Source organism: Pogonomyrmex barbatus, unplaced genomic scaffold (assembly GCF_055798465.1).
Source record: "Pogonomyrmex barbatus isolate J1 unplaced genomic scaffold, ASM5579846v1 scaffold7, whole genome shotgun sequence".
In the NCBI taxonomy this organism is placed as follows: Eukaryota; Metazoa; Arthropoda; class Insecta; order Hymenoptera; family Formicidae; genus Pogonomyrmex; species Pogonomyrmex barbatus.
In genome coordinates, this window is record NW_028297171.1 from 7,637,110 (window position 1) to 7,664,145 (window position 27,036).

Here is a 27,036-nt window from a genome sequence, read left to right on the forward strand (position 1 = left end):
GCCAGTTTTATTAATTACGTTAGATAAGATTTCTCTTTGTTTGAGCATTTCGCAACGCGCACGAAAAAGTACAAAATTAATTATTCCTTATCATTATTCTTCATGTCTCTTTCTCTCTCCCTCTCTCTCTCTCTCTCTCTTTCTCTCTTGCTCTCTCTTTCTCTCTCACTCTCTCACTCTCTCTCATTCTCTCCAAATTTCCTTCCAGTTTTGCTTCAATTATCATTTCTCTCGTTTTTGTGCTTCCGCGTGTGCTGGCCATTTGGCTGTTTTTTTTTTTAATTTATATTTTTCTCTCTTTCTCTCTGACTGTATGCTTTCTTTTTCGTTAAATATTTCTCTCAGTAACATTGCCTGTACTTTTTCATATATCATTTTGAATTATCGTGATGCGATCGCAATTTGCAAAACTACGATCGCATCTTTAAGATATTACATGACATTTTCTTCCATCTATATGTTTTTATAGATATAGATATATATATATATATATATATATATATATATAATATAGTTAATTATACATATATTATATATATATATATATATATATATAATATAGTTAATTATAGTTAATTATATTATTTATATATATATATATATATATATATATATATATATATATACGTGTGTATGTATATACGAATATGTATATATGCATGTATGTACGCGTGAATTTCATACTCGACAGATACAATAATAATATGCATAGATATAAGGGATAAATTTCATTTTTTTATCTTCTTCTCGTCGAAACGTGTCATTATAGATAAAATGCTCTACCACCTAAGAATCGCTATCATAATAAAATAGAAAAAACCCCCTTCTCTTATTAGAGGTCATGGCTCTATGCTATCATATATATTTTTGTATTATATATATAATATATAAATATCTATGCAAATACGCGCCTTAGAATGTACATACATCATATATGTATATATAATTTATATATAATTTATATATTTTCATATATACTCGCTTAATTCTATCGTGTGTAATTTTCTCGCACCTTTCAGATATCTCTGGCTGCACTGCCATTTATTTATGTCTTTTATTCCCCTTTCCCTCTTTTTAGCTGTAAAATCACGCGCGATTGTTCTATACGAGTGAAATGAATTGTGTATTCGGGAACTAAGTCACATATTTATCTCTTAGGACTCGCAAATGTAGATATAATGGCCGTTTACAACTAAACTGAGAGAAGCCTGTTCCTTCGAGTCTGGTCGCATTTCGCACTGCGCCATTCTTCCGTGCAAGATAAATCAGTGATCACAATGATCATGTGTTTTCGCCGTAAATCCGCCGAATGATTAATTTAACAAAATATTTCTTTTCCACGCGACGCGAGTAATAAATCAACATTTCCATTAATATCCATTTTATTGCACTTTTCATTCAGCTTGAATTGGAGAAAATGTAGATTAATTGAGAGGCAGAATATTGTGAGCGCGGCATAACGTTTGATGTATAAGTATGATGTATGCCTATATCATTATATTGAGAAAATCGCATTATTATGTCACGCTTGCAAACCTATCGCTTCCCTATCACACACGTAGCAATTGAGAATCACTGGCGACAGATATCTATTATCGAACGTCATACGCATACGACACGCCTCACCCTTAAAATGCATTTGAAATACAAACTAATGTCTCCATAGCCGCCTATGTGATCTATTAGTCGTGATAAAAAAAAAAGAGGGACTTAAAATTTATCGTAAATACGAAGTGTAAGAAATATCGACAACTCGTCTTGAAAACTATCGAAGCCTGTCTGATGAACTGGCTACTCCTGCGCATTCCGTAGTTATAAAAAAAAGACCAACTGGGGGGAAAGAGAAGAGGGGGAGGGAAGGAGGGCTGTTTATATTCGTATCATCGATCCGTGCACGCGTAATATCGCTGTTCAAACGAATCAAAACTTAAGAATGTAACGAGACTGTAAAACCGGATCGGCAATGAGATCCGAGGGAACCGGAAGTGATATGGTTCTTGGTGTTGCGTAATACTCGCCAATCTATGCACGGGGAGAACAAAAACATCGTGATCGGCGGCTATCGTCGCGTGATATTCGGCATTCGAGCCGGCCGAGATAATCAATAATATAAGCGAATAACGGCGATGCCGAGTCAGCTGCAGCGTCGTACGACCGTCTGGCTATGAGATCACAAAATATTTTGATCAAGGTTGAGACCCCCTGGTGGCAAGTCGTAAGGGGATGGACGGGCAGGGCGTCGCCGCGTCTCCGCGACCCCTACGAGCTATCGACCGAGAGAGGAGAGAGAAAGAGTGTCGAAGGCGACGCAGTGCAGACAGAGAGGCAGAGAGATAGATAGATAGATAGATAGATAGAAAGAGAGAGAGAGAGAGAGAGAGAGAGAGAGAGAGAGAAAGAGAAGAAAAGTAGCGAGAAAATGCCGTCAAGGATGAAAAAAACAATTCGATACATTTGGAAAAATTTAAAAGATTTTTATAATGTATACACCGCAAATCGTGCGGAGCATTCAGAAAAATTCGTGCGCGAAGCACAGCGGAAGAGAGTAAAGATTTCACGTTCAGTCATCTTTAAGATTTATTCCTACGGGACATGATTGCAAAACATCTCGGATTTTCTTTCTCTTCTCCAATCGTGAAAAAATTCTCGTCCGGCACGTGATATTCAAGATTAATATAATCCAATTTCTCTTTAATTAATTTTGAACAGAATACGTTTTATTGCACGCTACATGAGCCTCCCCCCTCCCCGTTACCGGGACACTTTGCGTGTACTGTTCCCTTCTACCCTCGAGAAACTTCCGAAAGAAAACCAAAGATATCGATCGACGAAGATCCCTGTAGAGAGTCGCGTTGAATACTTGAAGCCGCTCTCGAATATCCGCGTCTCCGCGGAGAGTCACGGAGCTTTCTCTTCGGCGCAACTCTAATTGTTTTGGGACGAAACTGTCGTAATTAGGGAAATGTCAAGCGAGAGGACCGTTTTGCGGAACGTGGAGCAGAACGATCGATTCGGCTGACAAGTTAAATTCGCGAGATACAATTTAACCGAAACGCTCCTTCAATATTCAAATGAACCTTGATTCGATTTTAATAAAACGCGAATTAATAGCAATGGAGAGAGAGAAAGAGAGAGAGAGAGAGAGAGAGAGAGAGGGCTCTTCTCGAAACCTGAATCGATTTCTCCGACGCAATATCGGGATCTGCATGAAGATCTCGGGAGAGACAACCGAAATGTCGCTCGATCGTGACATGATCGACACGAAGAAACGTGGCGCGGATGAAGCAACGTACGGGCCTGAAATCGGTCTCAAGGCGACCGTCCTCTATCTCTCTCTCTCCCTCTCTATCTTTCTCCCGTCGTTTCACCCTCTCACACACTCTTTCTTTCTCTCTCTCTCTCTCTCTCTCTCTCTCTTTCTTTCTCGCTTTCAACCCCTCGCGGCGGAGCGTTCGCTGCGATTTTCCAGCGGCGATGTATGCCGGCCTATACATACATCGGGGCGCGAGCCGTGCAAGAGAGACGAGCGCGGTTCCAGCTATCGATCTACTGCGGAGCAATAGAGGCTGACGAGAGAACGCGCGAAGTGCCGCGGGGGTTGAGGAGGGCGAAGAGAGAAAGAGGAAGCGTGAGCCGGCGATGGCGGTGGCGGTGTGGCGGTGGCGGCGACAACGACGGCAGCGGGCCGGCGATTGCTCGTCATATATTGGACAAAGTGCGCCGCGCGCTGCCATCATCGCGCGAATTGATGCAACGGAGTATGACTCACGACGATTTAACGCATGCGAGCCGCACGTCTGTGACTGCCGCCACAGTGGCGTAAATCGTGGAAGCGCTCGAAAACTTTCGGCCCTCTCTCTCTTTTTTTTTTTTTCTGCGGAAGTTGCGCACCGAAGATCTCTCTTGAACGCGTATTGCGGCGGAGGGCGGGGGTTCTTGAAGAGACCGAGAAACCGGAAGAGTCTCGTAATCGCAAGTGGCGAAAAGTCGCAAGATTAAAGAGGAAAACGGCGTTTTTCTGAGACGGGTAATTTTGGGGAAGGGTAATTTATTCCTCGCGAGTTATAATCTCGATATCTCCGAAGAATCGGAGAGCGTCGGGCCGTAAAATGGTAACCTCGGTCACCATCACGAGGACGGCATCGACCGCAACCCCAACGCTGCAATGCGACGTTGCCATCCCAACGGGCAACAGCCCTTGTGCGGCCGAGACGCCCAAGGGGCCGGCGAGACAGATTTTCGTGGTTACGTTCCTGTGTATCGTATCGCCGACCGACACGCGACCGTCGGTAGCGGGATCAGGAAACGGGGGTGGAAACGCGAATGTTTCCACCCTCAAAATCTATATATTCATGACGCTCCGTTAAAATTATGCACGCGCGAGTAACCAACGGCGGTACATTTCGAAATCGCGTAACGATACTCAATTAAGCAGAAAATAACATAAAAAAAGGGCAATAAAGATAAGAGAATTCGATACAGAAATGTAAGAACGGGGAGCCCGTAAAGTAATAGAGCGGAACAGACATAACATGTAGGAAATAGAAAAAAAAAAAAAAGAAGGGATAACGAATAACAGAGGTGCGGATAACGCGAGATTATAAAATAATGAGAAATTAGAAATTATTAATGTATAAAAATCACGTAACATTTTATTAAATTTGCTTCCAGCAGGTAGTATATATGCAAGTGTACGCGTCGTTCCTATAGACTCGTATATTCCTCCTTTTTAATAAAAATATTTTTGGTACGGTTTTGCGTAGGAAAATCCTTAAATATATATCGTATATTAAACGGCAATCTCTCGTTTTCCATTTTGCTCGTCGTCCGAATGCCGAATGCATGAAGTAGAATGCGGTAGTCTCTACACCATTGCGGCTCGTCGTTACAATGAACAACGTGTAATTCGTATCGTATAAAAATAAATCGACGATTTTGACGATAGAGCGATAATCGATGTCGATAATATGCGTGAAACGACATCCGGCGCCACTGACACGTGAGACGGCGAATATATTATTGAGAAACAGTCGCAATATCATATACGTCTACGTATAAACGTAATGTTATAATTCCGAGAAAGAGAATGTACCAGATAAGATTAAGACGTAATCGTAATAAAAGATAGTAATCGGATATTGTTTCATCGTATTCTTTTTCGTGAACCAACGATCGCATTTAATTGTGCATACGGACTGTCCCAGAGCTACTCCTCTGCTACGATCGACTGCAAGATGTTGACAAAGATGTAAGAAAATTATGGCTATTTCGTTAGTTAGAGAGAGTTAAAAAGTTGCGAGAAGTTGTCGAACGACGCTCTCGACAAGTCCCTTCCTTCTCATTTAACAATTCAATATTCTTTGACGGATAGCTGTGGAACACCCCAGTATAATGTATTTATCATAGAGATAATAATAAAAATAATGATATATCATTAAAAAGACTAATAAGAATAATAAACGTAATAGTAATATGATGAAATACACATATATCTATAATGATTATTATAGGACAGTCGGTTGTGTGCGGTGTGTTTGATTGTTTCAGTGTTGAAACAATTATTAAATCCATTATTAAATCCTCTTAACAAAGGACCCGTAATCAAGCTCGATTCTCTCCGAAATTGTAACGATTGTTAATCAAACACAAAGCTTCGAACAACCAGACGAGAACACAGGAAAGAAAACATAAGTACACATTATATAAAAATCATATTATATATTAAAATATTCATAATATAATAATAATAATAATAGTTGTAATATATTATCGCGCGTCCACAAAATTACATAAAAAAATATAGAAAATAATAACCTTGCTACTTCTATAATTTATCTCGTTCATCTTTTCTCTCTCGCTCGCTCTCTTTCTCTCTCGTTCTCTCGTCGCTTTCACTCTGTCTCTCTTTCTCTCTTGTATTGATTTGAGTACAGTACTCTAAAAAATAATTCTCGCATGTTTCTGTCATTCTTCCGCTCACGCGCGCGCGCGCGCACACACGCGCACGCTCGTGGCTTTTAGGATTCTAATGTATCCGGAATAATAATAATAATAGTAGTCGTTATTATAATTAGTATACATACATGTCGTGGGTATTTTTGCTGCGATTGTATACAAGGGAGGTTGTGTACGTATGAGTCTGTGTGGATGTGTGTATGTTTTATTTTAGAGTGGATCTGGGAAAAGGGATGGAAGGGAAGGGGGGGGGGGGCTAAAATCGTAGGCTCAGGATCGTTTAATTAATATCATCGTTCCGCGTACGGCGTACGTCCACGCGCGCGTAAGAAAAGAAGAACGTCGCTAATTTCACGCTCGCCTGCGTCCATCGACGAGTCTGACTGCTCTTAATTGGAGATTAAGAGCATCATCGGCCAACGAGAGGGAGGAAACACTGGATCGTCCTTCTTTTCGCCGTGTACGCCGTACGCGATCTCCACGGGGGAGGGATACACTGGAGACGCGTCCCAAAACGAGACGCGGAGAGAGACCGGCGTGTCGCTCCGGCCGCCACAGTGCACTTGACGTCACCGCGGATTATTGCTGCTTTAGTTAACATTATTACGAGGAAAAGGTTGATTATAGCTATCGTTGGAGCGAGTGCGACAGCGTTGCTCGGCACTGTGACGGCGCGACGAGAAACCTGGGCTCCCTTGAGATGCTTGGCGCTGTTTTCTCTATCTCTATCTCTCTCTCTCTCTCTCTCTCTCTCTCTCTTTCATTCTCTTTGTCTCGACGACCCCAATAACGATGAAGGGAAGAAAAGCGAAACGTCTTAGTTTTCGCGATTTACGACTAATGCCCAAACGATTTGCGATAGTATGCTTCTGTCCCTTCTGTGCTATCCGGCCGGTGGTCGATCGACGCGCGCTCGTCGATCCACCAACTACGGCCCTCCATCGACAGGGGAAGTTCGAGAAAGAAGAGAGGAAATAATGACACGAGGAAAGAATTAATACGCGGAGCAAGGGAAGTGTGCAGGCAGAGAGAGATAGAAAGGGGAACGATGAAAGCACGGGCGAAAAGCGGAACGGGAATACTAGTATATAATAGTTACACATACTTAAATGATAAATACATAATTAAAGTAAGAAATTAAAACATCGAACATAAAATATCTTCGCGTTACATATATTAAGAATCTCTCTGATAAAAAAGATCTTCATTCTCTCTCCCTCCCGTCGAACCCCGCATCGTCGCATTGCAGGGATCACGAAAAAAACACTGAGCACAACATTCAATATATATGATATATGATATAATAATGTAATAATCGTAATCATAATAATGCGATAACTACAATAATGCGTTTATATATTTCATGCACGATATATAATTAAAGATAATTAAAGAATGCCGTAGGAATTTTCTTTTTTCTAATGTAATTTTTAAGTCAAAATTATTTCTCATCTCTCAGTTTTCCCTTCTATGTTTCTTCTCTCTTGAATATTTGTCATTTAAGAATCGTTTCTCAGTCGAGAGCATCTCAATATTCGCCTTGATTAAGGATAATTTCTTGACCACATTTCTCACTATAATCAAATCTAATATCTCACTATAATAAAAATCGACAATCTGATTTGTTTTGCACGATTACTCGGTGCAGCTTAAATTTCATCCCACGCTTATGTCCACTCGTCGGAGGAACAAGGCTCAAACAGGCTCAAATTCAATCTTTAGTTGTATACGACAATAAGAATATATCAATTATAATTAATATTAATATAATAGCAATATACGTATTCATATATATCTTTTTTTTTCTGAAATACTGATTCCTATAGTCTCAGGGGCGGTTGCCTCCCTCGGATCGCGTGTCACAAAGTTCGAAACTGTCGTCCTTCGCGTCACACAGCCTATTGCCTTTAAAAGCTCTTCACACCCGCAGAACCTGAGAAAAGAGTGCAACCCCCTGATTTTTTTTCCTCGTCACGACAATTAACTTATATACTTCTTTATATAGATGTAAAACAACAAAAAAAAAAAAAAACGACTGGCGTAAAATTGAGAGAAGCGCGAAACGAGTAAAGCGTACAACGAACGACGCGCGTGACGCGAGAAAAGGAATGAAGAGACGTCGCATCGATGTAAACGTAAAAAAGAAAAAAAAAAAGAACGAAAAAAATTTACGCCGATCAACGCGACACCGCGAAATCACATGAAGAAGCAAACAAATCGAGAAAGAGAGAGCTTTGAAAATTAAAGGAACAGTTTCACATTCCATCCTTGAGATCGAGTTTGTGGGCTGAGAGCTAAAAAAAAAAAAAAAACGCAACTACGCTCCGACGACAGGTCGATCTTTCTCAGTCGGATCGTCATCGGTTACCATCGTTGATTCGGATGACGATAACGATGTCGACGAGAGTCGATCGCGAGTCGAACGGGACGCGAAATCGAGAAACACACGGGCGTCTCGTACACGCGAATAATTAACGGGCGTTTGCAGTCTAGGAGAAACAACCGCGCTCCTGACGCGATTCGTTCTTTAAGATAATTAAGTAGATACGTGGATAAGTAATTAAGAGGAAATGCGGTCACGCACGTTCACGAGCGTTACCTAATCTCCGGACTCACAACTCACACGATCAGTTGATTATCTCAGAGCGCGGCGCTGCGCGAGTGTACGAGTAGCGGCCTTTGAAAAAAAAAAGGACGCTCCCCGATAACACGCAGGAATAGCGATGTTAATGATCATAGTGATTGTAAAAGTTGTGCTCTCGAACGCGCGGTCTTCTCCTTTGAACGGTAATCGCGACGTAAAAATACACAATATATTTGTATATACCGTGTTTATATGTGTGTGTATATATATGCATGTATATTATATCGTGTGTGTGTGTGTGTGTGTGTGTGTGTGTGTGGTGTGTGCGTGTGTGCGCGCCTATATCATATTTTTATAATATACGTATATTTAATACATTAGAGATATTGAAACGTTCTCACTCATATCCAATCACTATCCATCATCGCTGGCCGATAGCTCGTGCAAGTCACAGAAAAAAAGAAACGAGAGAGGAGAAACGAAGTCGAAAGAGGATCGAAAGCAGATCGAAAGGGAAACGAAAGGGGTTGCGGGGCTGAGAGAGAAACGTTAACTCTTTTCCTTCGCGGTGAGAAGCATCGGGAAGCGCTCGAACGAGAAACAGGCGAGATAAGGGCGCGAAGAAAGCGCGGAAAAATTAACGATTTAAAAAAACAATCTCGCTGAAAGATCGTCGGTCGTCCCGTGAAAAATTCCCGCGAAAAATACTCGATACTGCGGTATTCATGCTATGCACAAACAAAAACTACATGAAATATATACTATATATAGACCAATAATAATAATAATTATATTAATAATTAATAATATATTCATGTAATAAAAAAGCATTTACGCAATAAAAACTTATTGATAATAATAATAATAATAATAATAATAATAATAATATAATCAGTATTAATATAATATTAATCATCAGCTATATATATATACCTATTCTCAATAGAATATAATCATATAGTAAATAGAGTTAAATCAAGCAACAACGATCATCTATTCTTTTTCTCTTTCCTTTTTATATAATATATATATATATATATATATTTATATATATCTATTTATATATCCATCGATATATTCCTATAGTTAAATTATCATCTCTTTTTTTGTAAAGTCTCCCATTTCTCTGCCATCTACTAAAGTTATATAATCTTTCTTACGTTTAATTATTATACTTGGAGATATGTATCGTCGTGTTTAAAATGTGTGTGTCTGCGCTCTCTCTCTCTCTCTCTCTCTCTCTCTCTCTCTGTTACGTCCTTAACAATACGCTTTATTACTTTACTTGAATTTTCAACGTCACGAGGGCGGATAAGGGGTTGCTGCTGAAAACAAAGCCGAGAGGGGTCGACAGACGATTTCTCGCGCGGCGCTCGTTCCTGGTGTATTAACGTTTTCGATAAACGACAACCGTTTTTTTCTTTCCTTCCCTCCGATAAACTGACCTTTCCGTTACCATTGCCGCCGTCCAAACCAAATATGCTCGATTCGCGCGTTATCGATTTTCTCTTTGCTCGACATACTTGCCGCCGTTCGCGTCACGAAACGTCGTGTCCCGCGGCTCTCCTCTCGCGAGAATCACTTATACGCGAGAGAAATATATCTTGTCCTTACAGCGTACTTCGTTTATGTGTATGTCCGTGTGTGAGTGTATACCAGTCACTTTTCATCGTGTCACACGCGAGTATGTATGCATATAATCGTATATTTGCGGCCCGAGTACGGTACCTCTTACTACTTTTTCCGCTTTCGCGTTTATTACTCCTCTTTTTTTTTTTTTTTCATTATTTCTCGATTAAGAAAATGGCAGTTATCGGTCACAGCCAATGGCTATATTATAATCATTAAAGTTTAAATATTTTACAATTATTAAAATCTTATGTCACGCGACGCCTTATCAGTTAAAGTTACTTGTTATAGAACGCCTCTAAAAACTAGACGCGCCACGTCCCTTTTTATTTTATCGTATTTTATTTATATCGTATCGGTATGTTCGCGAGTGCGTGTTTCGACAGCATCATTCACCGCGAAAGGACCCGCGACGTAGCGAGTACGAGTGCACGAGGTGGAACATACATACATAAATACGCGAGAAGAGATAAAAACGCTCGTTCGAAGAAGAGCGAGAGAATTCTCTTTCCTCCTGCTATCGACACGTTTGAGATAGTCGCGCAATAATCATTGGCGATTTCCCCCGATCTCGCGCTTCGTTACCACCAAAGATTAGCTAAACTACCGTCCGTTTATTATCACTTGTCGGCGCGTGCGCGCGCGCGCGCGCGCGAGCGCGCGGTCAGCTTTTGATTTACGTATGGCACTATGTTAAATTACATGAATTACGTTTCTGTCTCTCGTTTTCCCGGTTTGCGATGTCGATAGCGAACGGCGATGGAGCCGATAGATATATATAAACGTCCTACGGCTTCGCGAGTGAATGAACGAGAGCTCAACGAGAGATCGCGCGTTTTCCGAGTCGATCGAAATTCAAGACGACGGATCGCGATGACGAGTTTAGCGTCGAGTGTCAATTCGACCGGGCTGGGAAAGAGACGTGTACGCGTACACGAGTGTGTGTGTTTGTGTGTGTATGTGTATGATGAAAGCGACGATCGCGTGGGGCAACGATAACACCGACGATCCTGCGATATTGTCGGAACCTCGGCCAAAGTGAAGACTACCCAATTGCTCTCTGTGTCTATCTTTCTCTCTCTCTCTCTCTCTCTCTGTGCGCGTGTTTACGTTTTCTCTGTTTTGGTTAACGTGTTAATTACAGCAGGATTGCCCCAAAGTCTAGTAGAGGTTCTCGAGCTTTCGTTCCTGCCCGAGATTGTCCATCCCGATTGTTCCTTCCCCTTCCTCCCCCCGCGGATTGCCGAACGTTTCGATCCCGAAACTTTCTTCCCGCCGTTCCCACTCGAGAGAGAATCATCCTCGATAATTGCCGAAACACGGTCCGAACGCAATTAGGATCGACCGTAAGGAAGACTGAATAACGACGTGTCCCTCGAAGAATTTTTCAACTCTCAACGCGCGATAAAAAGATCGAACAAGAACTTCGATACCGATCAAATCGTCGAAGGGGACGCGACCGAATTACGCGTAACTGATTTCCGACGCACTCGACGCATCCCGTTCAATTTTCTCAGATTCCGAATCAGTTTCTAAAAGCACCACTTGATAAAGGATGATCAGAGAGGCTGAAATTTCGCGCGATCTGTCTTGCCCTATCGGAGAGGATGTGTGCCGCCTCGTATCACGTCTCGATATTTCGGTCAGCAATCGTAAAAGAAAAAGAGAGAAAAAAAAACAAAGGAAACGTCGAAACGTTTTCTTGATCCGTTTTCTGTGTCCCCTCTTCAGCTCCCTGCCCACACACACACACACACGCCGTTTCTTCCATTTAAGTTTTGGCGTCACGTTCCGAGTTCTGGCAACCACCCTTACCATCCTACGTCCTACAACCCCCTCTCTCCGTCTCTCCCTTTTAACCTACTATCGCTTCCCTTCGCTACACATATACCCTCTCTATTTTTAAAAATCCAAGCTTCTTCCGTCCTTCCACGTTTTCGGAAGTTCTCACGCTCCTCTCGCTTCGCCCGCGTGTGTTTCTCTCTTCGCGCGCCCGCAAAGGATGTAGTTTCCGCCGTGAAATAGTAAGTAATATCGGCGCTTCCTTTCTCTCTCTCACTCTCTCCCCCCTCTCTGTCTCTCTTTCTCGCGATCACTAATTTAAATATATAATATATATTATTGTAATATCTTTTTCTCTCCATACGCCCAGTGATCCAATGAAAATGTATAAACGCACGCATATATACGTGGAATCGATGAGATTTCCTCCCCGTTCTCTCTTTGTCTCTCCTTGGAGTGATTTTTTTGTTTTTTAAACTCTCCCTTCATATCGTCCCTTCGTACACTCCCTTCTTTGCCCTCCCCCCGTTCTTTATATCGTCCTCTCCTCCATCACCTTCCGAATCCCGCACACGCGAGATTCAGAATTCTCTGATTTTCAGACTTATAGCAAAGTTAATGAGAGATTATCTGACACGATCTACATTATATACGCACGTGTATGCCAGCCGCCTGCCATTTCACGTGTTCGCGGCTGTGCGGCGTTTTCGGAACGTAGATGCTAAAGAGAATACCTATAAATATATTTTATATTATATGTATATATATATATATATAATATAATAATATAATTGTGTGTGTGTGTGTGTGTGTGTGTGTGTGTGTGTGTGTGTGTGTGTGTGTCACATGTGAGTATGTCACATCACCATACTTTTTTTACCACATCTTTTTTTTCTTTCTTTATACTTAACATAGAAAAAATATAGAATTTATTTTACCTCGAACTTAAATATAAAATAAACTTCTTTCTCTTTCTTTACCTCTCGATTATTATAATATATAAATATACGCTTCTGTTTACGCATTCGTGTTATTGGTGCACGTGTGTCTTTCGTGTCGTTACGCGTGGATGTGTATATTATACGTTATGCTTATGTGTGTATGCTTATTCCTGTCTGTGTTTGCAAAGTGTTTGCTCGTGTGACATTATACAAGTAACAAATAATAATATACAAATATCGTTCGCGCATGTCTTTCGCGCACCCCTCCGAAGCTCGTGCGTACGCGAATTTATTTTTAGCGTGCGTTTGGCGCGTGCGGAGTGAGAGTGCGTGAGTGAGAGTGCGATTCTTCGTTCGTGTGTCATGCCTGTGTTGCGTTAAATGTATATGTATGAATCTCTCTGTGTGTGTGTGTGTGTGTGTGTGTGTGTGTGTGTGTGCGTGCGTGTATGTGGGTGGGTGTGAGTAAAAAATGTTCAGAACGAAGATCGCGCGATATATACGGGAAATATAAAAGGAACTGGAGAGGAGAAAAATACGAAACGAAGCGGCACACGACGAACAGAGATATCTTCGCGCGACGAAAGTTAAAAAAATAAAAAAATAAACAAAAAGGTCGAGTCTCTTGTGTTCAGAAAAATCGAAAAAATATTCTCTCTCATCTTCCAACGTCCATCACGAGATGGGCGATTTAGATATATATAATATATATATTTATATATAATATATGTAATATGTATTATATATCTCGACTTATTCGGAGCTGCGACTTGAGCATATATTCGTTTAAAAAATGGCAACGATTGACAAGAACTTTTGACGATAAAAAAATAGAAATGCAGACAACGACGAAGGAGATTTGGGGGGAGAAGGAGTGGCGGGGAATCTCGGGGGAGAGAGGAGGAGGGGCGAAATCGAGGGGACGATGACAGAGATCGAGAAGGCTCGTGGGAAGGGCTGAAAAGAAAACTGGAACTGGAGGTAAACTCGAATCGAAGCGAGGGAAAACGGAAATACGCGGAAGAATTGTACACCTCTCCCGCATTTAATGTTTAAAAGCTATCGCGTATTTTTGCTGTTCGAGTAAAAATTCGGAGTATCGTCATCTCTCCTGTCACGCGCGTTAGGGCCCCATTATGAAACCCCCGTTTGATTAGCTTCTTTCCCCTCTTTCGTCTTTCTTCGAAACGAGATTATATATGCAGAAACGGGTCGTAGGGAACACGTACCGAGCTCCCTCTCGTAGATACGGAGAACGAACATCGCGGTTATTACACCCTCACGTCAACGGGGGGGGCCCCTATGATCAACGTTGCGAAAGCGCACGATGCTCGTCTATGAGAACGGGGGTGGTAGGACGATGTCACAGTTCCATCTATCTCTGAAAGTAACGAGAGATGTTCGGCACTCGTCCTTCCTCCCTACGCTCTCGGAGAGGAAGCGGTACAGTGACGTATTGTATATGTATATAGAATAATATGGACGTATATGACGGATGCGGACGATCCGATATACATCCATGCAGTATACATACATATATATATATATATATATATATATATATATATATATATAATATATATATATATATATATATATATATATATATATATTCATATTAATGCTTGGATAATATAGCGATAATATATGATTACGTCTTTTCAACGAAAAAAAAAAGACTACTACGTATGCATCGTCGATCCCTAACGTGAAACGAGTATCGTTTAATGTCGAGTTTAAACGATTCGCTCGGTTATCGCGAGTTGAAAAATACAACTCGCGAGAGCTGCCGGCGCCATCGACCGACCCCGTTTTTGCATTCGTTCTTCCTGCCCGAGAGCGGACGCGCGGCCCCTCGACTTACGCGTTACGTTCTCCACTCTCCCTCTTTTTTTATACGCATAATTTTCTGCAATTTTTCATTTTCTCTACGCACCATGCGACATACTCCTGGGTAGTACAATAGTATAATTTTCCCTTTTTTTTTTCTCTCCGTCTCCCCGGCGTTACGGCCCAAGACCACCCGTCGTCCCGTCGTCGGCGAAATGCGTGAAAAATACAAAATCTAAATCTCATCGACAAAATATCATTCGCCGCCTATGACTCTCTTTCTCTCTCACTTTCACACCACACACGCACACTGTCCCATTTCCTCTCGCTCTCGCACCACTGTTAGAAAAAATTTTTCTGACACGCTATATATATATCTATAAACAAATATATATATATATATATATATATATATATATATGTATATATGCAATATATGTATACATATATATATATATATTGTATATATATACATATATATATATATATATATGTGTGTGTTTATATTTATTATATATAATATATATATATATATTATTATTAGAACTATTATTATATCTTCATTGCTATTTCGCTTATACAAAGAGATATCATTTTAAGATAATACTCTAATGGCGAGGGAAGCCGGGTGGAACGAACGCGTCCGCTATATATTCACTACGTGATTTCGTGGCGAATCGAGGGGCCCGTGACCCTTTCTTCTTTTCCCTCTCTTTTTCACGTGTAGGATGTCTGTGCGAGATCATCTATCAGTGTGTCCAGTGTATGCATGTGTATGTGTGTGTGTGTGTGTGTGTGTGTGTGTGTGTGTGTGTGTGTGTGTGTGTGTGTGTGTGTGTGTGTGTGTGTGTTGCGTATGCGTGTTGTGTGTCTGTGGCTTGTGTACATGTAGATAATTCTCGGTAATCTTCGCTGTCGCACTAGCGACCGCAGCTCGCAGGTTCGTCGAGTTCGTAATTGTACACTCGGCAACGGAAAACCTCTTTCTGGATCGATGATAAGAACTTAACACTTTCTACGCGCGTTCCGAGCGAACGCTGAGATCAAAATAGTATCGTACGCTTTTTCTTTTTTTTTTCTTTTTTTTGAAAAGAAAAATAGGAAAAATACGTAAATAAATGAGGCTAGCGAGAGTTGCCCAGTGCGCAATCGTCACGAAATTATCGAGCTAATCTTCCTTTTTGTCTAGCCTTTTGGCACAAAATCAAACATCGCAGGTTAGACAAATAAAAATATTAAATACGTATCTTCTCCTTGATTCATCTCACTGATTAAAAAGATTGATTGAGTCGAAGATACGAATATAAGCATGCTTTGACCGAATATTATACATACGAAGCTTGAAAAGCAGTCAGAAAATCGAAAGTTATTTTCTTTGGAAATGATTTGAACATGATTCATCATTCAGTCATAATTATTAAAAGAAAAACGATAAAGTAAAACAAAGCTCTAAGATTCATCATGCTAAACAAGCCGCCTCCGTTCCCAGCAAACGTTCGATCCAAAGAAATCTCAGGAACGAGCAGAGAGTTTTATAAAAGACAGCAAAACACCGGCGGTATTAAGTATATAGTCGAAAGTTCGGTGACGAAGCTAATTGGTCCGTGACTCGATCGATTCATTTCGGACCGTAGCCTCCGCGGTGGAAAGAAAAGAGAGTAGCGTCTCGGTAATCATCAGTCTCGCTACTAATATCAGTCGCAAAATATCGCAGCGTCGATCTTTTGCGGGCAATAGAGTGGCTTTATTCTCGCATGTCAATCGAGACGGTACGATGAGCGTTGTTACTCATTCGGTGTTGTCGTACCGTCTCTCTCATACCTCGAGGCTTATTAGAGTACTCGACGAGCCGCGAGCCAAATTTATGCGAGCGTCAAGGGACGGGGAAATGGAGTACGGGAGAAGAAAGGTAGGGGGAAGAAATGACGATGACGGGGGGGGGGTAATGATGATGATGATGATGATGATGATGATGATGATGATGATGATGATGACGATGACGGTGGGTGAGTGTTTCCACATCCCTATCCCTGTCTCTTTAAATATACATCTCGTAGAACTTAAAAGCTGGCTTCGTTGTATCCGGTCAGCGGGAACTTGACAGACTCGACGATCGGCCCCGAACGAGTCGATTCGTCGAGGCAAAGCCCCGTCGCGTAAAGAGATTATTGGCAGCCGTGGAATTGAAACATTGTGCGCGTTCGGTCCCCTGATGACGTGCGTCACACCGGCACGGTAGGATGATGATGACGATGATGGCGATGATGCCGACGACGACGACGACGACGACGATGATAATGGCGACAACGACGATAGCGACGATAGCGAAGAAGAAAGGCCAAGTTTGAGGACTGCCGAGTGGACCATCGCGCGCGGGCATCGTCGTTGTCGCGCGGGCGCCAACGCGTTGTTCTCCAACTTTGTCGTCGTGTCTGTTATTTGCCGGCCATGCTCGCGGAGTGGTAGAAGATAAATTGCTGCTGCTGCTGCTGCTGCTGTTGCTGCTGCTGCTGCTGCTGATGCAGCCGTTGCGTACAACGGGTGTCGCGCGACACGGGAGACTGACGGGCGGCGGCTCGGCAGGGCCCCTCTTAGGAGAAAATACGGAGCGCCTGCAGGACACGTCTGGAGCATACCGGGCAGCTTGGATCCTGGCTGTCGCAGACCCGATTGCCGCAGTCCATGCAGAAGAGATTGTGTCCGCAGGGCACCAGCGCCGCGTTGACTTCTTTGTCGCCGCATACGACGCAGTCCCGTCGTGCACCGCCCAGAAGCGAGTCCGTGGGCGATGCCGGGCTCGCCGTCGCGGGCGGCGAGGGTCTCGAGGGTAGCGTGACACTCGGGAACGACCAGATAGACGACGTCGAGGTCGGCTGCGACTCGAACGACGGCGACTCGCCGAGTCCCTCGTCCCTCTCCATTCCGCTCCAGATAGCGACCAAGTCGTTCATCATTCCGCCAGAGCTGCTGGACGAGCTGCTGCAACTAGCGCTGCTGGAGAACGCGTTGGAGCTGCTGGAGCTGTTGGATCCTGGTTGATCGATACTTTGAATACCGAGGACCGAGCCGAGACCACCGCGGCAGAGAGCGCCCAATAGATCGGTATCGTCGACAACTCCGGGCGCGGTGCCGGTTCGCAAGGTGATGTGGGCTTGTATCTCGCGTCTGGCCGCCTCGACGCTTTCCGGCAGTCCCGTCACCTCGAATACAGGCTCCTTATCACGGCTCGGCGTCACGATGTAGGTATGCGTCTGATGCTGAATTCGCTTGATGGTCGCGCCCTTAGGGCCTACGACCAGACCCACTACTCTGTACGGTACTCGTACCTGAATTGTTATGTGACCGGGCACTGTCGCGGGCGGCCCGGGTGGCGCGCCCAGAAGAGCACCCAGCGAACTCTTGCGCGACGCCCGAATCTGCGAGAAGTGTTCCGCGGCGGAAAGGATCTCGCGCTTCGCACGGGCTACATCCTCCTTGCGACCTGTGACTACGAAGACGGGTTCTTCACCACGCACTGGCGTCTTGATGTAAGTGTTTGTCTTCGCTCGGAGAGCTTTGATCTTGCAGCCTGCAATCAAACAGAAAAGAGATGTTGCTCGTTACTGCGTACAGAGATACCTTCGATTTCGCTCAAAGATTAAACATTTAGCAGAACTATCCACGCTTTTCATTTTTAAGTACGATTGAATATAAACGCTTGGAAAAAAAAAAAAAAAAAATATCGATACAAGCTACGGCGTAATGAAAGAAAATTGATTACAGTTATTATGCTACCGTGTGCATCCTCGTGGTTCTCGCGAGTTCTTTATTTCTCGTATTTCGCGTCAGCACACGAAGCCACCCACATGCGTGTAATAAGCCTTCAAAAGTAGCAGCGCGTCCGTGATGCAATTGTTTGCGTATCGCGGAGCGAGGGGCGAAGCATGAAGGAAAGAGCGGAGAAGAGAGAAAAGAAGAGAGGGCCCCCCCCCTCTCTCACTCTCTCTCTCTTCTTCTCGACAAAGTGGGCATGCCGCGCGCGCGATGCAAGAGAGCAGCATGGCGCGGTGAGAGAGCAGGGTGCAGGAAACTGGAAGGAAGGAGGTCCCGACCCGGTCTGGTCCTCGGTCTCGCAGACTCTTTGGCCTTGAGCCAGCGCAATGCTAGCAATGCAGGTGAACCACTCCTCCCTCCTTCCTTACTCCGCTCCTGGCTGCTCTCTGTCGTTTCCTTCTCGCGCTCTCATATCTCCTTCTCGCGCTCATCCTGGGAACCTCCTGTTTCTCCTCTTTCTCTGTCCCTATCCTTCACGCGTTCTCGCTCTATCCTGCTCTCCCCCCCCTCCCCTCCTCAAGCCTCCCTTTCATTCAGTTCACTCTCTCCTTCGTCGCGATGGAAGGAGAGAAGGCGACGTATGCACGTTGCATCGCATACCACGCAGCTTTTTTGTCTCTTTCTCGATCATTGCCATTATATATATGTGTATATATGTATATATATATATTTCTCTCTCTTTCTTTCTCTCCGGTCTTACTTCGTCGTTCCCTCGCAATCAAATTTTGCGTTTTCCAACGCGCGCCATGCCGCATAAGAGAGCGAAATATGGTGAGGAGAGGCTTCAGAGAGTAAAGGAGCGTGAGGACGAGAGCAAGGCCACGAATAAATTCCCCGGAATTACTTTGTCCGCGCGCGAATAGAATGCGCTTGGAAACTCGCCTCGTGGCTAAGCGAAGTGGCTGCACTCCAGGCCTAGCGATATCTTTGCGTAAGCGCAACATGCGCGCGGCAATGTCACGGACGTTTCCGCTTCTTCAGGGCCGCCGTGCACCGCGACGCATAATTCTAATGTCGATACGGAATAAAGCGCGGAACGTGGCGTTGGACGATTGTCGACACGCGTACAGGCGAGGAAACTAACTGACTCGCTGGTAAGTATGAGAACACCGAGAGGTCGTCCCGAGGGCGTGAATGCTATTAGAGCCGCAATTTCATTCAATTGCAAATTATGCGAAACGCCGCACGCGAGGAACTCGACAAAACCCGCATTATTAAACTCGATATTATCCTGTACACATGTTAGCCTAACTATAAAAATATATCTCTTGTATTTGGGAAAACAGATATCGGTTTTTTTCGATATTTTTAACTTTAATGTGAGTCGTTGAAGAACATTTGGGAACGAAGTTCCGGTGTCGCAATGAAGTTTTCGTATCCTCGTATTATGGACAGGAGGCTCTCTCTCCCCGAAGAGAGAGGACTCCGCTCGCGTGCAACTCGGAACGCGTGTTCGCTCGTTCGCTAGTCGAGTTTCCGTTTCTCGAAGGTTCTCTCCCTTATTCCGGAAATTCGCCTAGGGCGAAACCGGAGCAGCTTCGGTTCGACTAAATAACTCCGCGCCGAGATAGAGGCAGGTGGACGAGATCGTCGGAGAATACCCGGGCATGCTCGCTCGCTCGTTCGCGCTCGCGCTCGCGCGTGTGCGCGCGCGCGCGCGCGTTCGTGCGTGCATGCGAGACGAACTTGTGCACAGGTATACGATGCACAGCAGGAGAGCGAAGACCCGCCAAGGAGAAGAAGGTTGCCGTGCTCGTAGAACCTCGAGGAAGGTGGCGATAGTGGTTGGTAGTGATGGTACCGATGGTGGTGGCACAAACGGAGAAAGAGGAAGAGGAGGTGGGGCGTGGGTCGTAGACAGTTGAAGGGCCGCGGCCAAGGTGAGGCGAGACGAAGAAATAGGGAAAAGAGAAGAGTGGAAGGAGAGAGAGGGAGAAGAGAAAGAAAGAAGGCCCCGTCCGTCGGAGAGAACGTTGCTTGCTCGGGGACCCTTTGCTTTGTCCGCCTCGTCTAAGGGACGAGAGAGGATGAGAAGAGAGAATCGAAAGGAACGAGTCCGGGGGTCTTTCGTTCGGTCTTTCTTGATCCGCACCGTGCGGTTCCGTACATACCCGCGGAATCGTAGACCAACGAATTCAGCTTCGGACTCGAGTACGGATCAGCTCAACTGCGCGTTTGAGCACGCACCGATTAGACGCCTCGATTCGTTTAAATTCGTGTAATCGCGACGATGATCTGCGAAAATTCAAGATTTCGTCATCGTTAAAGAATAATTATCAATCGAGAATTCATTCCTTTCATCTGTCGAAGGGGTTTGTCATTTACGATTGGTTCACACGGGACGCATAGGTTTCCAGGTGTGAGTACAGTCATAAACGAATGGAGCTGTGTCTCTCCATTCCCACGATACGTCACGCGTCCAAATGACGCTGCTGAAGTCCACAGAAGCAACGGCAACGGCAACAGCGGTAGTACAGCAGCAGCAGCAGCTCCCCAAAGGCAGGATCAATAGTTACAGGCTTCCACGTGCCTCATAGCTGCATTATAGACGCTCCGTATAACTCGAGTACATAGGGCTTCGAATACATCGAATATATAAGCTGCATTTTTAAATATGTCCTTGCTAAAGCCGCAATGATTTTTTTTCCTTTCGATGATTTTTATTTGAATTATCTTAAAATTGTTCGAGATCTATCAGTGATTTTAACGATATTGACGGTTGAACGTATTATAAGTGAATTGAAAGCCTAATTTCTATTGTCATTGTACTTCTTGGAAAGGTCAAAGTAACATGTTTCGACGAAGCAAAGATCTGACAGAGACACTCGCGGGCCATCTGCTCGTCTTTGCTTTAATTACGCTTACCAAATATCCCAACGGAGAGACACTTCTCCTTGGAGATCCATTAAGATCTTGGCGAAAAATCCCCAAAAAGTTTGAGTAAAAAGTCAAAAGTTTTATGCTGTCTTAATTATCGAAACGTTAAGTATTGTATTATAATTTCGAAATATTAATATAAAATATAAAATAATTGTATAAGAAAATATACTTAAATCTTTTTCTTATTTTTACTTTAATTAAGAAATATCATTATGATTGTAAAGCGATGGAAAACCGACCGTGTGTGTTTGATATTTTTCTTATATATTATCGGCAATGGAATTCCTTAAAAACACCCCGCTTTTCGTGCCGGTCGTCGAACCGCGGTGAAAAGCTACAAAGTTAACATCCCGAATGCGTGGCTTCCTTAGTCGTTCGGCGACAGCGAGATTTGTTTAGGGCCCTATGGACTCTTAAGTAGCGGTACCCTTTGGCGTCGTAGATGCGCCCATAGGTCCCCGATACACGGAGCTGGCGGGTTTCTCAGGCAGGTCAGTGAAACTGCGCCGTCAAGTTGAAGGCCAACACCCCCACAATGCAACGGCCGAGCACCACCGCCGCTTCCCCCCACCATATCGTTAGATCTGCCGCCTCTTCCTCCCGCGTGCCATCCATCCCTTTTCTCCTCCGCCGTCGTCCCCTTCTAACGTAACCCCACTCGACACGCGCGCGCGAGTTATACAGTCGAGAAAACTCCAATAACTCGCCGATAACTCGCTGCCGCCTCTGTACAAATATTCCCTCGCAAAGTGGACTTATCGCGCTGGAAACGATTAATCATCTCCTCATCCCCGCACTTCGCCCCCCTCCCCTCCACCCCATTTCTCACCTGGAAAACTTTCAAAACTCGGGACTATTCTTTTATTACAAAAACAATACGAAAAGTGGGGAAACCTTGTTATCGAGAGAATTACGCGTATATCTTACTCGAGAGATCATAGTTTCTTCCTCTTTCAACGTTTCTTCTCGTAGTATATATAAAGTGCATTAAAGAATCGACGATTAATGACGCTTTAAAATTTGTTATTCTATCTAAAATCGTTCAGCGAAAAACAAGCGGCGCCGTGCCCAATGAAACGATGCTCCTTGCATAATAGAACGCGTGGTGATCCGAGAGCTTCGCCGCGACTGCGATTTTCCCTCTTTTTTCTCTCTTCCTCTTTCTTCTTCTCTGCATAGCTCGAACGAGGAAGACGTAGGAGCACGCGGTCATTCGTGCGTTGACCATCGGGCAGTCCGGATCGGCGAGTGCGCGCGCAGGTGTGGTAACGACTCGTTCGTCCATCCATCCGTCCATCGTCACACACTGTCTTTCCTTCCCTTTTCTCTCCTCCCGTTCTCTCTTTCTAGGCGAGAGAGAGGGATCTCCTCTCTCTCCCTCATTCTCCGTTCTTCTTTCTCACTCTTCTGCTGACCCCTCGCGAAGGCCAGAAATTCCAGCCTCCTCTCGAAATAGATCGATGACACTCTCGACGACTAAGCATACGCGCGCACGCACGCATTCACGCACTCACGCACTCACGCACTCACGCACGCACGCACGCACGCACGCACGTATGCATCGTCTCTCGCCACGCGCGCTCTCTCCCTATCTCTCTCTCTCTCTCTCTCTCTCTCTCTCTCTCTCTCTCTCTCTCTCTCTCTCTCTCTCTCTCTCTCTCTCTCTCTCTCTCTCTCTCTCTCTCTCTCTCTCTCTCTCTCTCTCTCTCTCTCTCTCTTTTTCTCTGTTTCTATCTTTGTTTCTCTCTCGAAACTGATGTCTCTGAAATAACCGAGGCGAGGCTCACTCATCGGACTGGGGAATAAGGTGCAACGCACGCACGCGTCACCACGTCTCTCTTCTCTACCCCCGCTTCTTTTCGCATCCTTCTCCCTTCTTCTTCTTCAATCACTCTCCGTCGTCGTGTCTTTCTCCCTTGGTCGATTCCCGTTTCCCTTTCTCTCGCACACAATTCACTCGCTCGCTCGCAGTTGCAACTGCCGTCGCGTCCGACACTGTCTCGGATGGCAGTGGAGGTCATACTATATTAAGATTGAACTCCACTGACACTGCGGCCCAACGACGTTTATTCTCCTCCTACTCTTACCTTTTTTCTCATTCTCTCTCTATCTCTCTTTCTTTCTTCCCTCCCTCCCTCTCTCTCTCCCCCTCTCTTTTCCGCTTCTCTTTCTGATCACACGCCGTGCACTCTTTTTTTTCGAACTCGAATAGCAATCCTCACGATAATACGTTCGTTCGTATGAGAAGATTCTCGACGAGAGCCCGGTCGAGATCTCACGATGGAAAATGTAGATTATGCCAGGCCGTTAATCTTTTATGGAAATGTACGGGGATGATGATTTCTCGAAGAGAGAGTGAGGACACCCTCGAGCCATCGACGACGACGAGCGCGCCATCATCGTTGGTGTCTCCGGAAGCGTATCGAGAACGATATATCTATTACGAATCTATACCTGCTATGAAAGCAAATTTTATTCCCGCTGAGACGAGGGAACGTCTCAAACTGCGAAATTGAAACTTCCCCCCAGCACCGTGCGCGAATTCGATACTGTTATGGAAAGGAAAAAAAAAAAAAAGACGTTGCGAAGTAACAACCAAACGCATTTATTCTCGCTTGATGATTCATTATCAATTTGCCGAAGAATCACGCCGTCGTTCAGGACTTATGTGGCCAACAGTACGTATATAATTACGCGATATTGGATGTCACGATATTAACGAGCCGCGGTGGATATAATGGGACGCGCTGCTGCCCACCGTGGAAGCCGTTCCGCCCAGAGTCCCTCTTGCCCGAGTCCAAAGGGTGAGTCATTCGTCGATCGACCTACCTCAAACTCACCGAGCGAGGGAGCGGACAATGCCCGGGAAAAGCTCCAGCCGTGAACGCGCCCGGAGGAAAGAAACTTCGGATCTCGTCAGTTACGCAATTTAGCGCCAGATGTGACCGATCGACCGTTCCGAAAAATGAGAGATAATATATAAAAGTGTTCCAGATTCGTTGCACTCTCTCTTTCTCTCTCTCTCTCTCTCTCTCTCTCTCTCTCTCTCTCTCTCTCTCTCTCTCTCTCTCTCTCTCTCTCTCTCTCTCTCTCTCTCTCTCTCTCTATCTTCCCCCCCCTCGGCTGCGCGCCATTTCTCTTTCTCGGGAGAAAAAAGAAAAGTAAATTTTCCAAAAGAGAGGAAGATAATTTTTCCACGAGCGAGAATCTTATTGGTGCGATATTGAAAAAGTGTTCTTCTTTGTTCGATTCGATTTCCGATCGCGTCGCGTCTCGTTCGTTTGCTTTCTGTCGCTCTTCACTATTTCTCCGTATCTTCTTCTCATTTTTCTCGCGCTCTTTCTTTCTCTCTCTCTCTCTCTCTCTCTCTCTCTCTCTCTCTCTCTCTTTCTTCACCTTGCCAATGCGCCCCCCAGATTATTACTTTCGTCCGCCTCCAGAGGTGAGCCGCGCGTTCTCGACTTCAACTCTCGTACGGCGATAACCCGTAATGTCCACGCGGAATTTATATCCACCAAGTGAAAATCAACCCCGAAACATATACGTGGCACACGCGGTAAGGCTTGCTGCGAGCGAAGACTATCGACCACGTAAAACCGCGAAGGAAGGACCCCCTCGAGTCGGCATGAAAGAGAAAAAGAAAAAACGTAGGGAAGCGGGAACGACGGTTACACCGGGCCCATAAATAATCGTCCTAAAAGAATAATTTAACGTTACAAACGGCTGCCAGAGGCCGCCGTGGCTCCCAGTGTACAACTAGCACTTCCTGTTTTCGACCGCCAATGCGTAGAAGCGCAAGATTATTCTCGCGTTTCCCCGCGTCGCTTTGCTAATTTATGTCCTCTCGGTGCCGTTTTCATAAACTCGAGATGTAAGCATCGGTTACGCCATGGTCATTCCGCGAAGCTTTCCCGTCGCTATTACGGGGCTTTCAGCTTCAAATCGATATAAGTACTCAGCGGACATCAGAGAATAGTCGGAATTAGTTAGCGTGTCTATTTATTTTTAGAGAAGTGAGTGAGTGAGTGAGTGAGTGAGTGAGTGAGAGCGAGGGGGGAGGGGGACTTGAGACGAATTTGTATATAGACGCGTGCCGGTTTGCACGCGGAGAAACTCGCTCGACTTAAAATGTGAATAATGCGTACCACGCGAACGATTGCGAAACTTTAGGGAGGGGAGGGGGGAGAATAATCTTATGCAGCGACCGCCAGTAGATTCGCCTGCTTGCTTTTTTTTCCTAAAGATCGGAGGGAAATCGCATATAAGGTTTAAGGAGTATCTTAAATCAACGCCTAAAAACGACGATGTTAGTCGCGTATTGTGTTACATCTCGCTCGCGATCGATCGCGACGTCGAGTGCGTGAATCTCGTTGATCGAATGCGAAATTTATTTCGATGAGTGCGCGAAAGAAGCCACGTGTCGAATCATCTCGTTAAAAGAATAGGGTCATGACACGCAATTTATGCAGCGCGGGAGATCGACCGATCTCTTTGAGGAGGAGACAGCGAAAAGACTCTCTCGATCGATGATAAACCGCGACATTGCAAAGCGACAATAGCGTGGGAGAAGAAGGAAAAGTTTTGCAAATTAATTTCGTGCTTTTGAAGTCTGTATAAACGCGATACGATAATGATTATCGCGAATCGCGGCGAGCGGGAAGAAGAGACTGTGATACCGAAATACGAAGAGAGAGAGACACAACGCTGGAAGGAGGGAGGAAGGAGGTGAGGAAAGATAGAAAAGGAGCCTCTAGACAAATTTACAATGGTAAACTACGTAAAGCACGTGTGAGTATTCCGGCATGTCGGTTGGCGTTAGATGTGTTCACTCATTTTCATCTCGATTCGAAGACAATTTCTTCTCAAACGAATCGATTATTCGAGAGACAAAATATGAGAAATGTAATTTCACAAAAGGAAATTTCCGAACTTTGTATAAACATATTTCGGATAAACATATTTAAGAAAAATAATTATAATTCAATTCAACAAAAGAAGGAAATTAATTTCGTAATGTTTCATATTTTTCGAAGAAGCAATTTCGTAGAAAATTACAACTAGGTATTGTATGGCTTGTTTCTCTCCGATAAAAAATTTGACGATGTATTTTATCTCTAACGAGAGAAGACATCCTTCATTAGACGCGATTATCTAAAAACACGTAATAAAATTTACGTGTTATCTCGGCAATTACTATTTACAATCATAGACGAAGCGAGGGACGAAACTTCGATAAGAATCGCAATGATTGTCGAATAAGACCTCAAATTTTCAAAACTTTGCCATCAAAATAGCGAACAGAGAAGACTTCATTTATCAAAATGTTAAGAAATGCTTTTTGAAAACGCGCTGTGAGACGGTAAAATAATCGAAGAGATTTAGCAAACATGATCATGCAATGCGGACGATAAGAGCTACGAATTGGGAAACGCGGCTACGTTAGAAAGTTACGCGTGGGTGAACCAATTTAATGTCAAAACGCGCGCCGGCCGGCCTACGCCGTCGCGCCGCGCCGCGTATCTTTCCCTCCTCTCTGAACCCCCCCCCTCGTCCCGCGGGAGCGTCGTACACGCCACGCGGATGCGTTACGAGCGAATAGTACGTCCATTCATCGAGCGAGGG

The 27,036-nt window shown here is 44.4% G+C and overlaps 1 protein-coding gene across 1 annotated transcript in view; it reads right to left on the reverse strand.

Annotated features, from left to right (window-relative positions):
- Positions 1–5,698: 5,698 nt before the first annotated feature.
- The window catches only part of LOC105434282 (RNA-binding protein MEX3B), a 44,913-nt gene continuing 23,575 nt past the window's right edge, over positions 5,699–27,036 (reverse strand). The window contains exon 2 of the mRNA XM_089083406.1: positions 5,699–18,289. Coding sequence (XP_088939532.1) covers positions 17,313–18,289 — 977 coding nt within the window. The 3' untranslated portion in view covers positions 5,699–17,312. The remainder of the gene's footprint in view (positions 18,290–27,036) is intronic.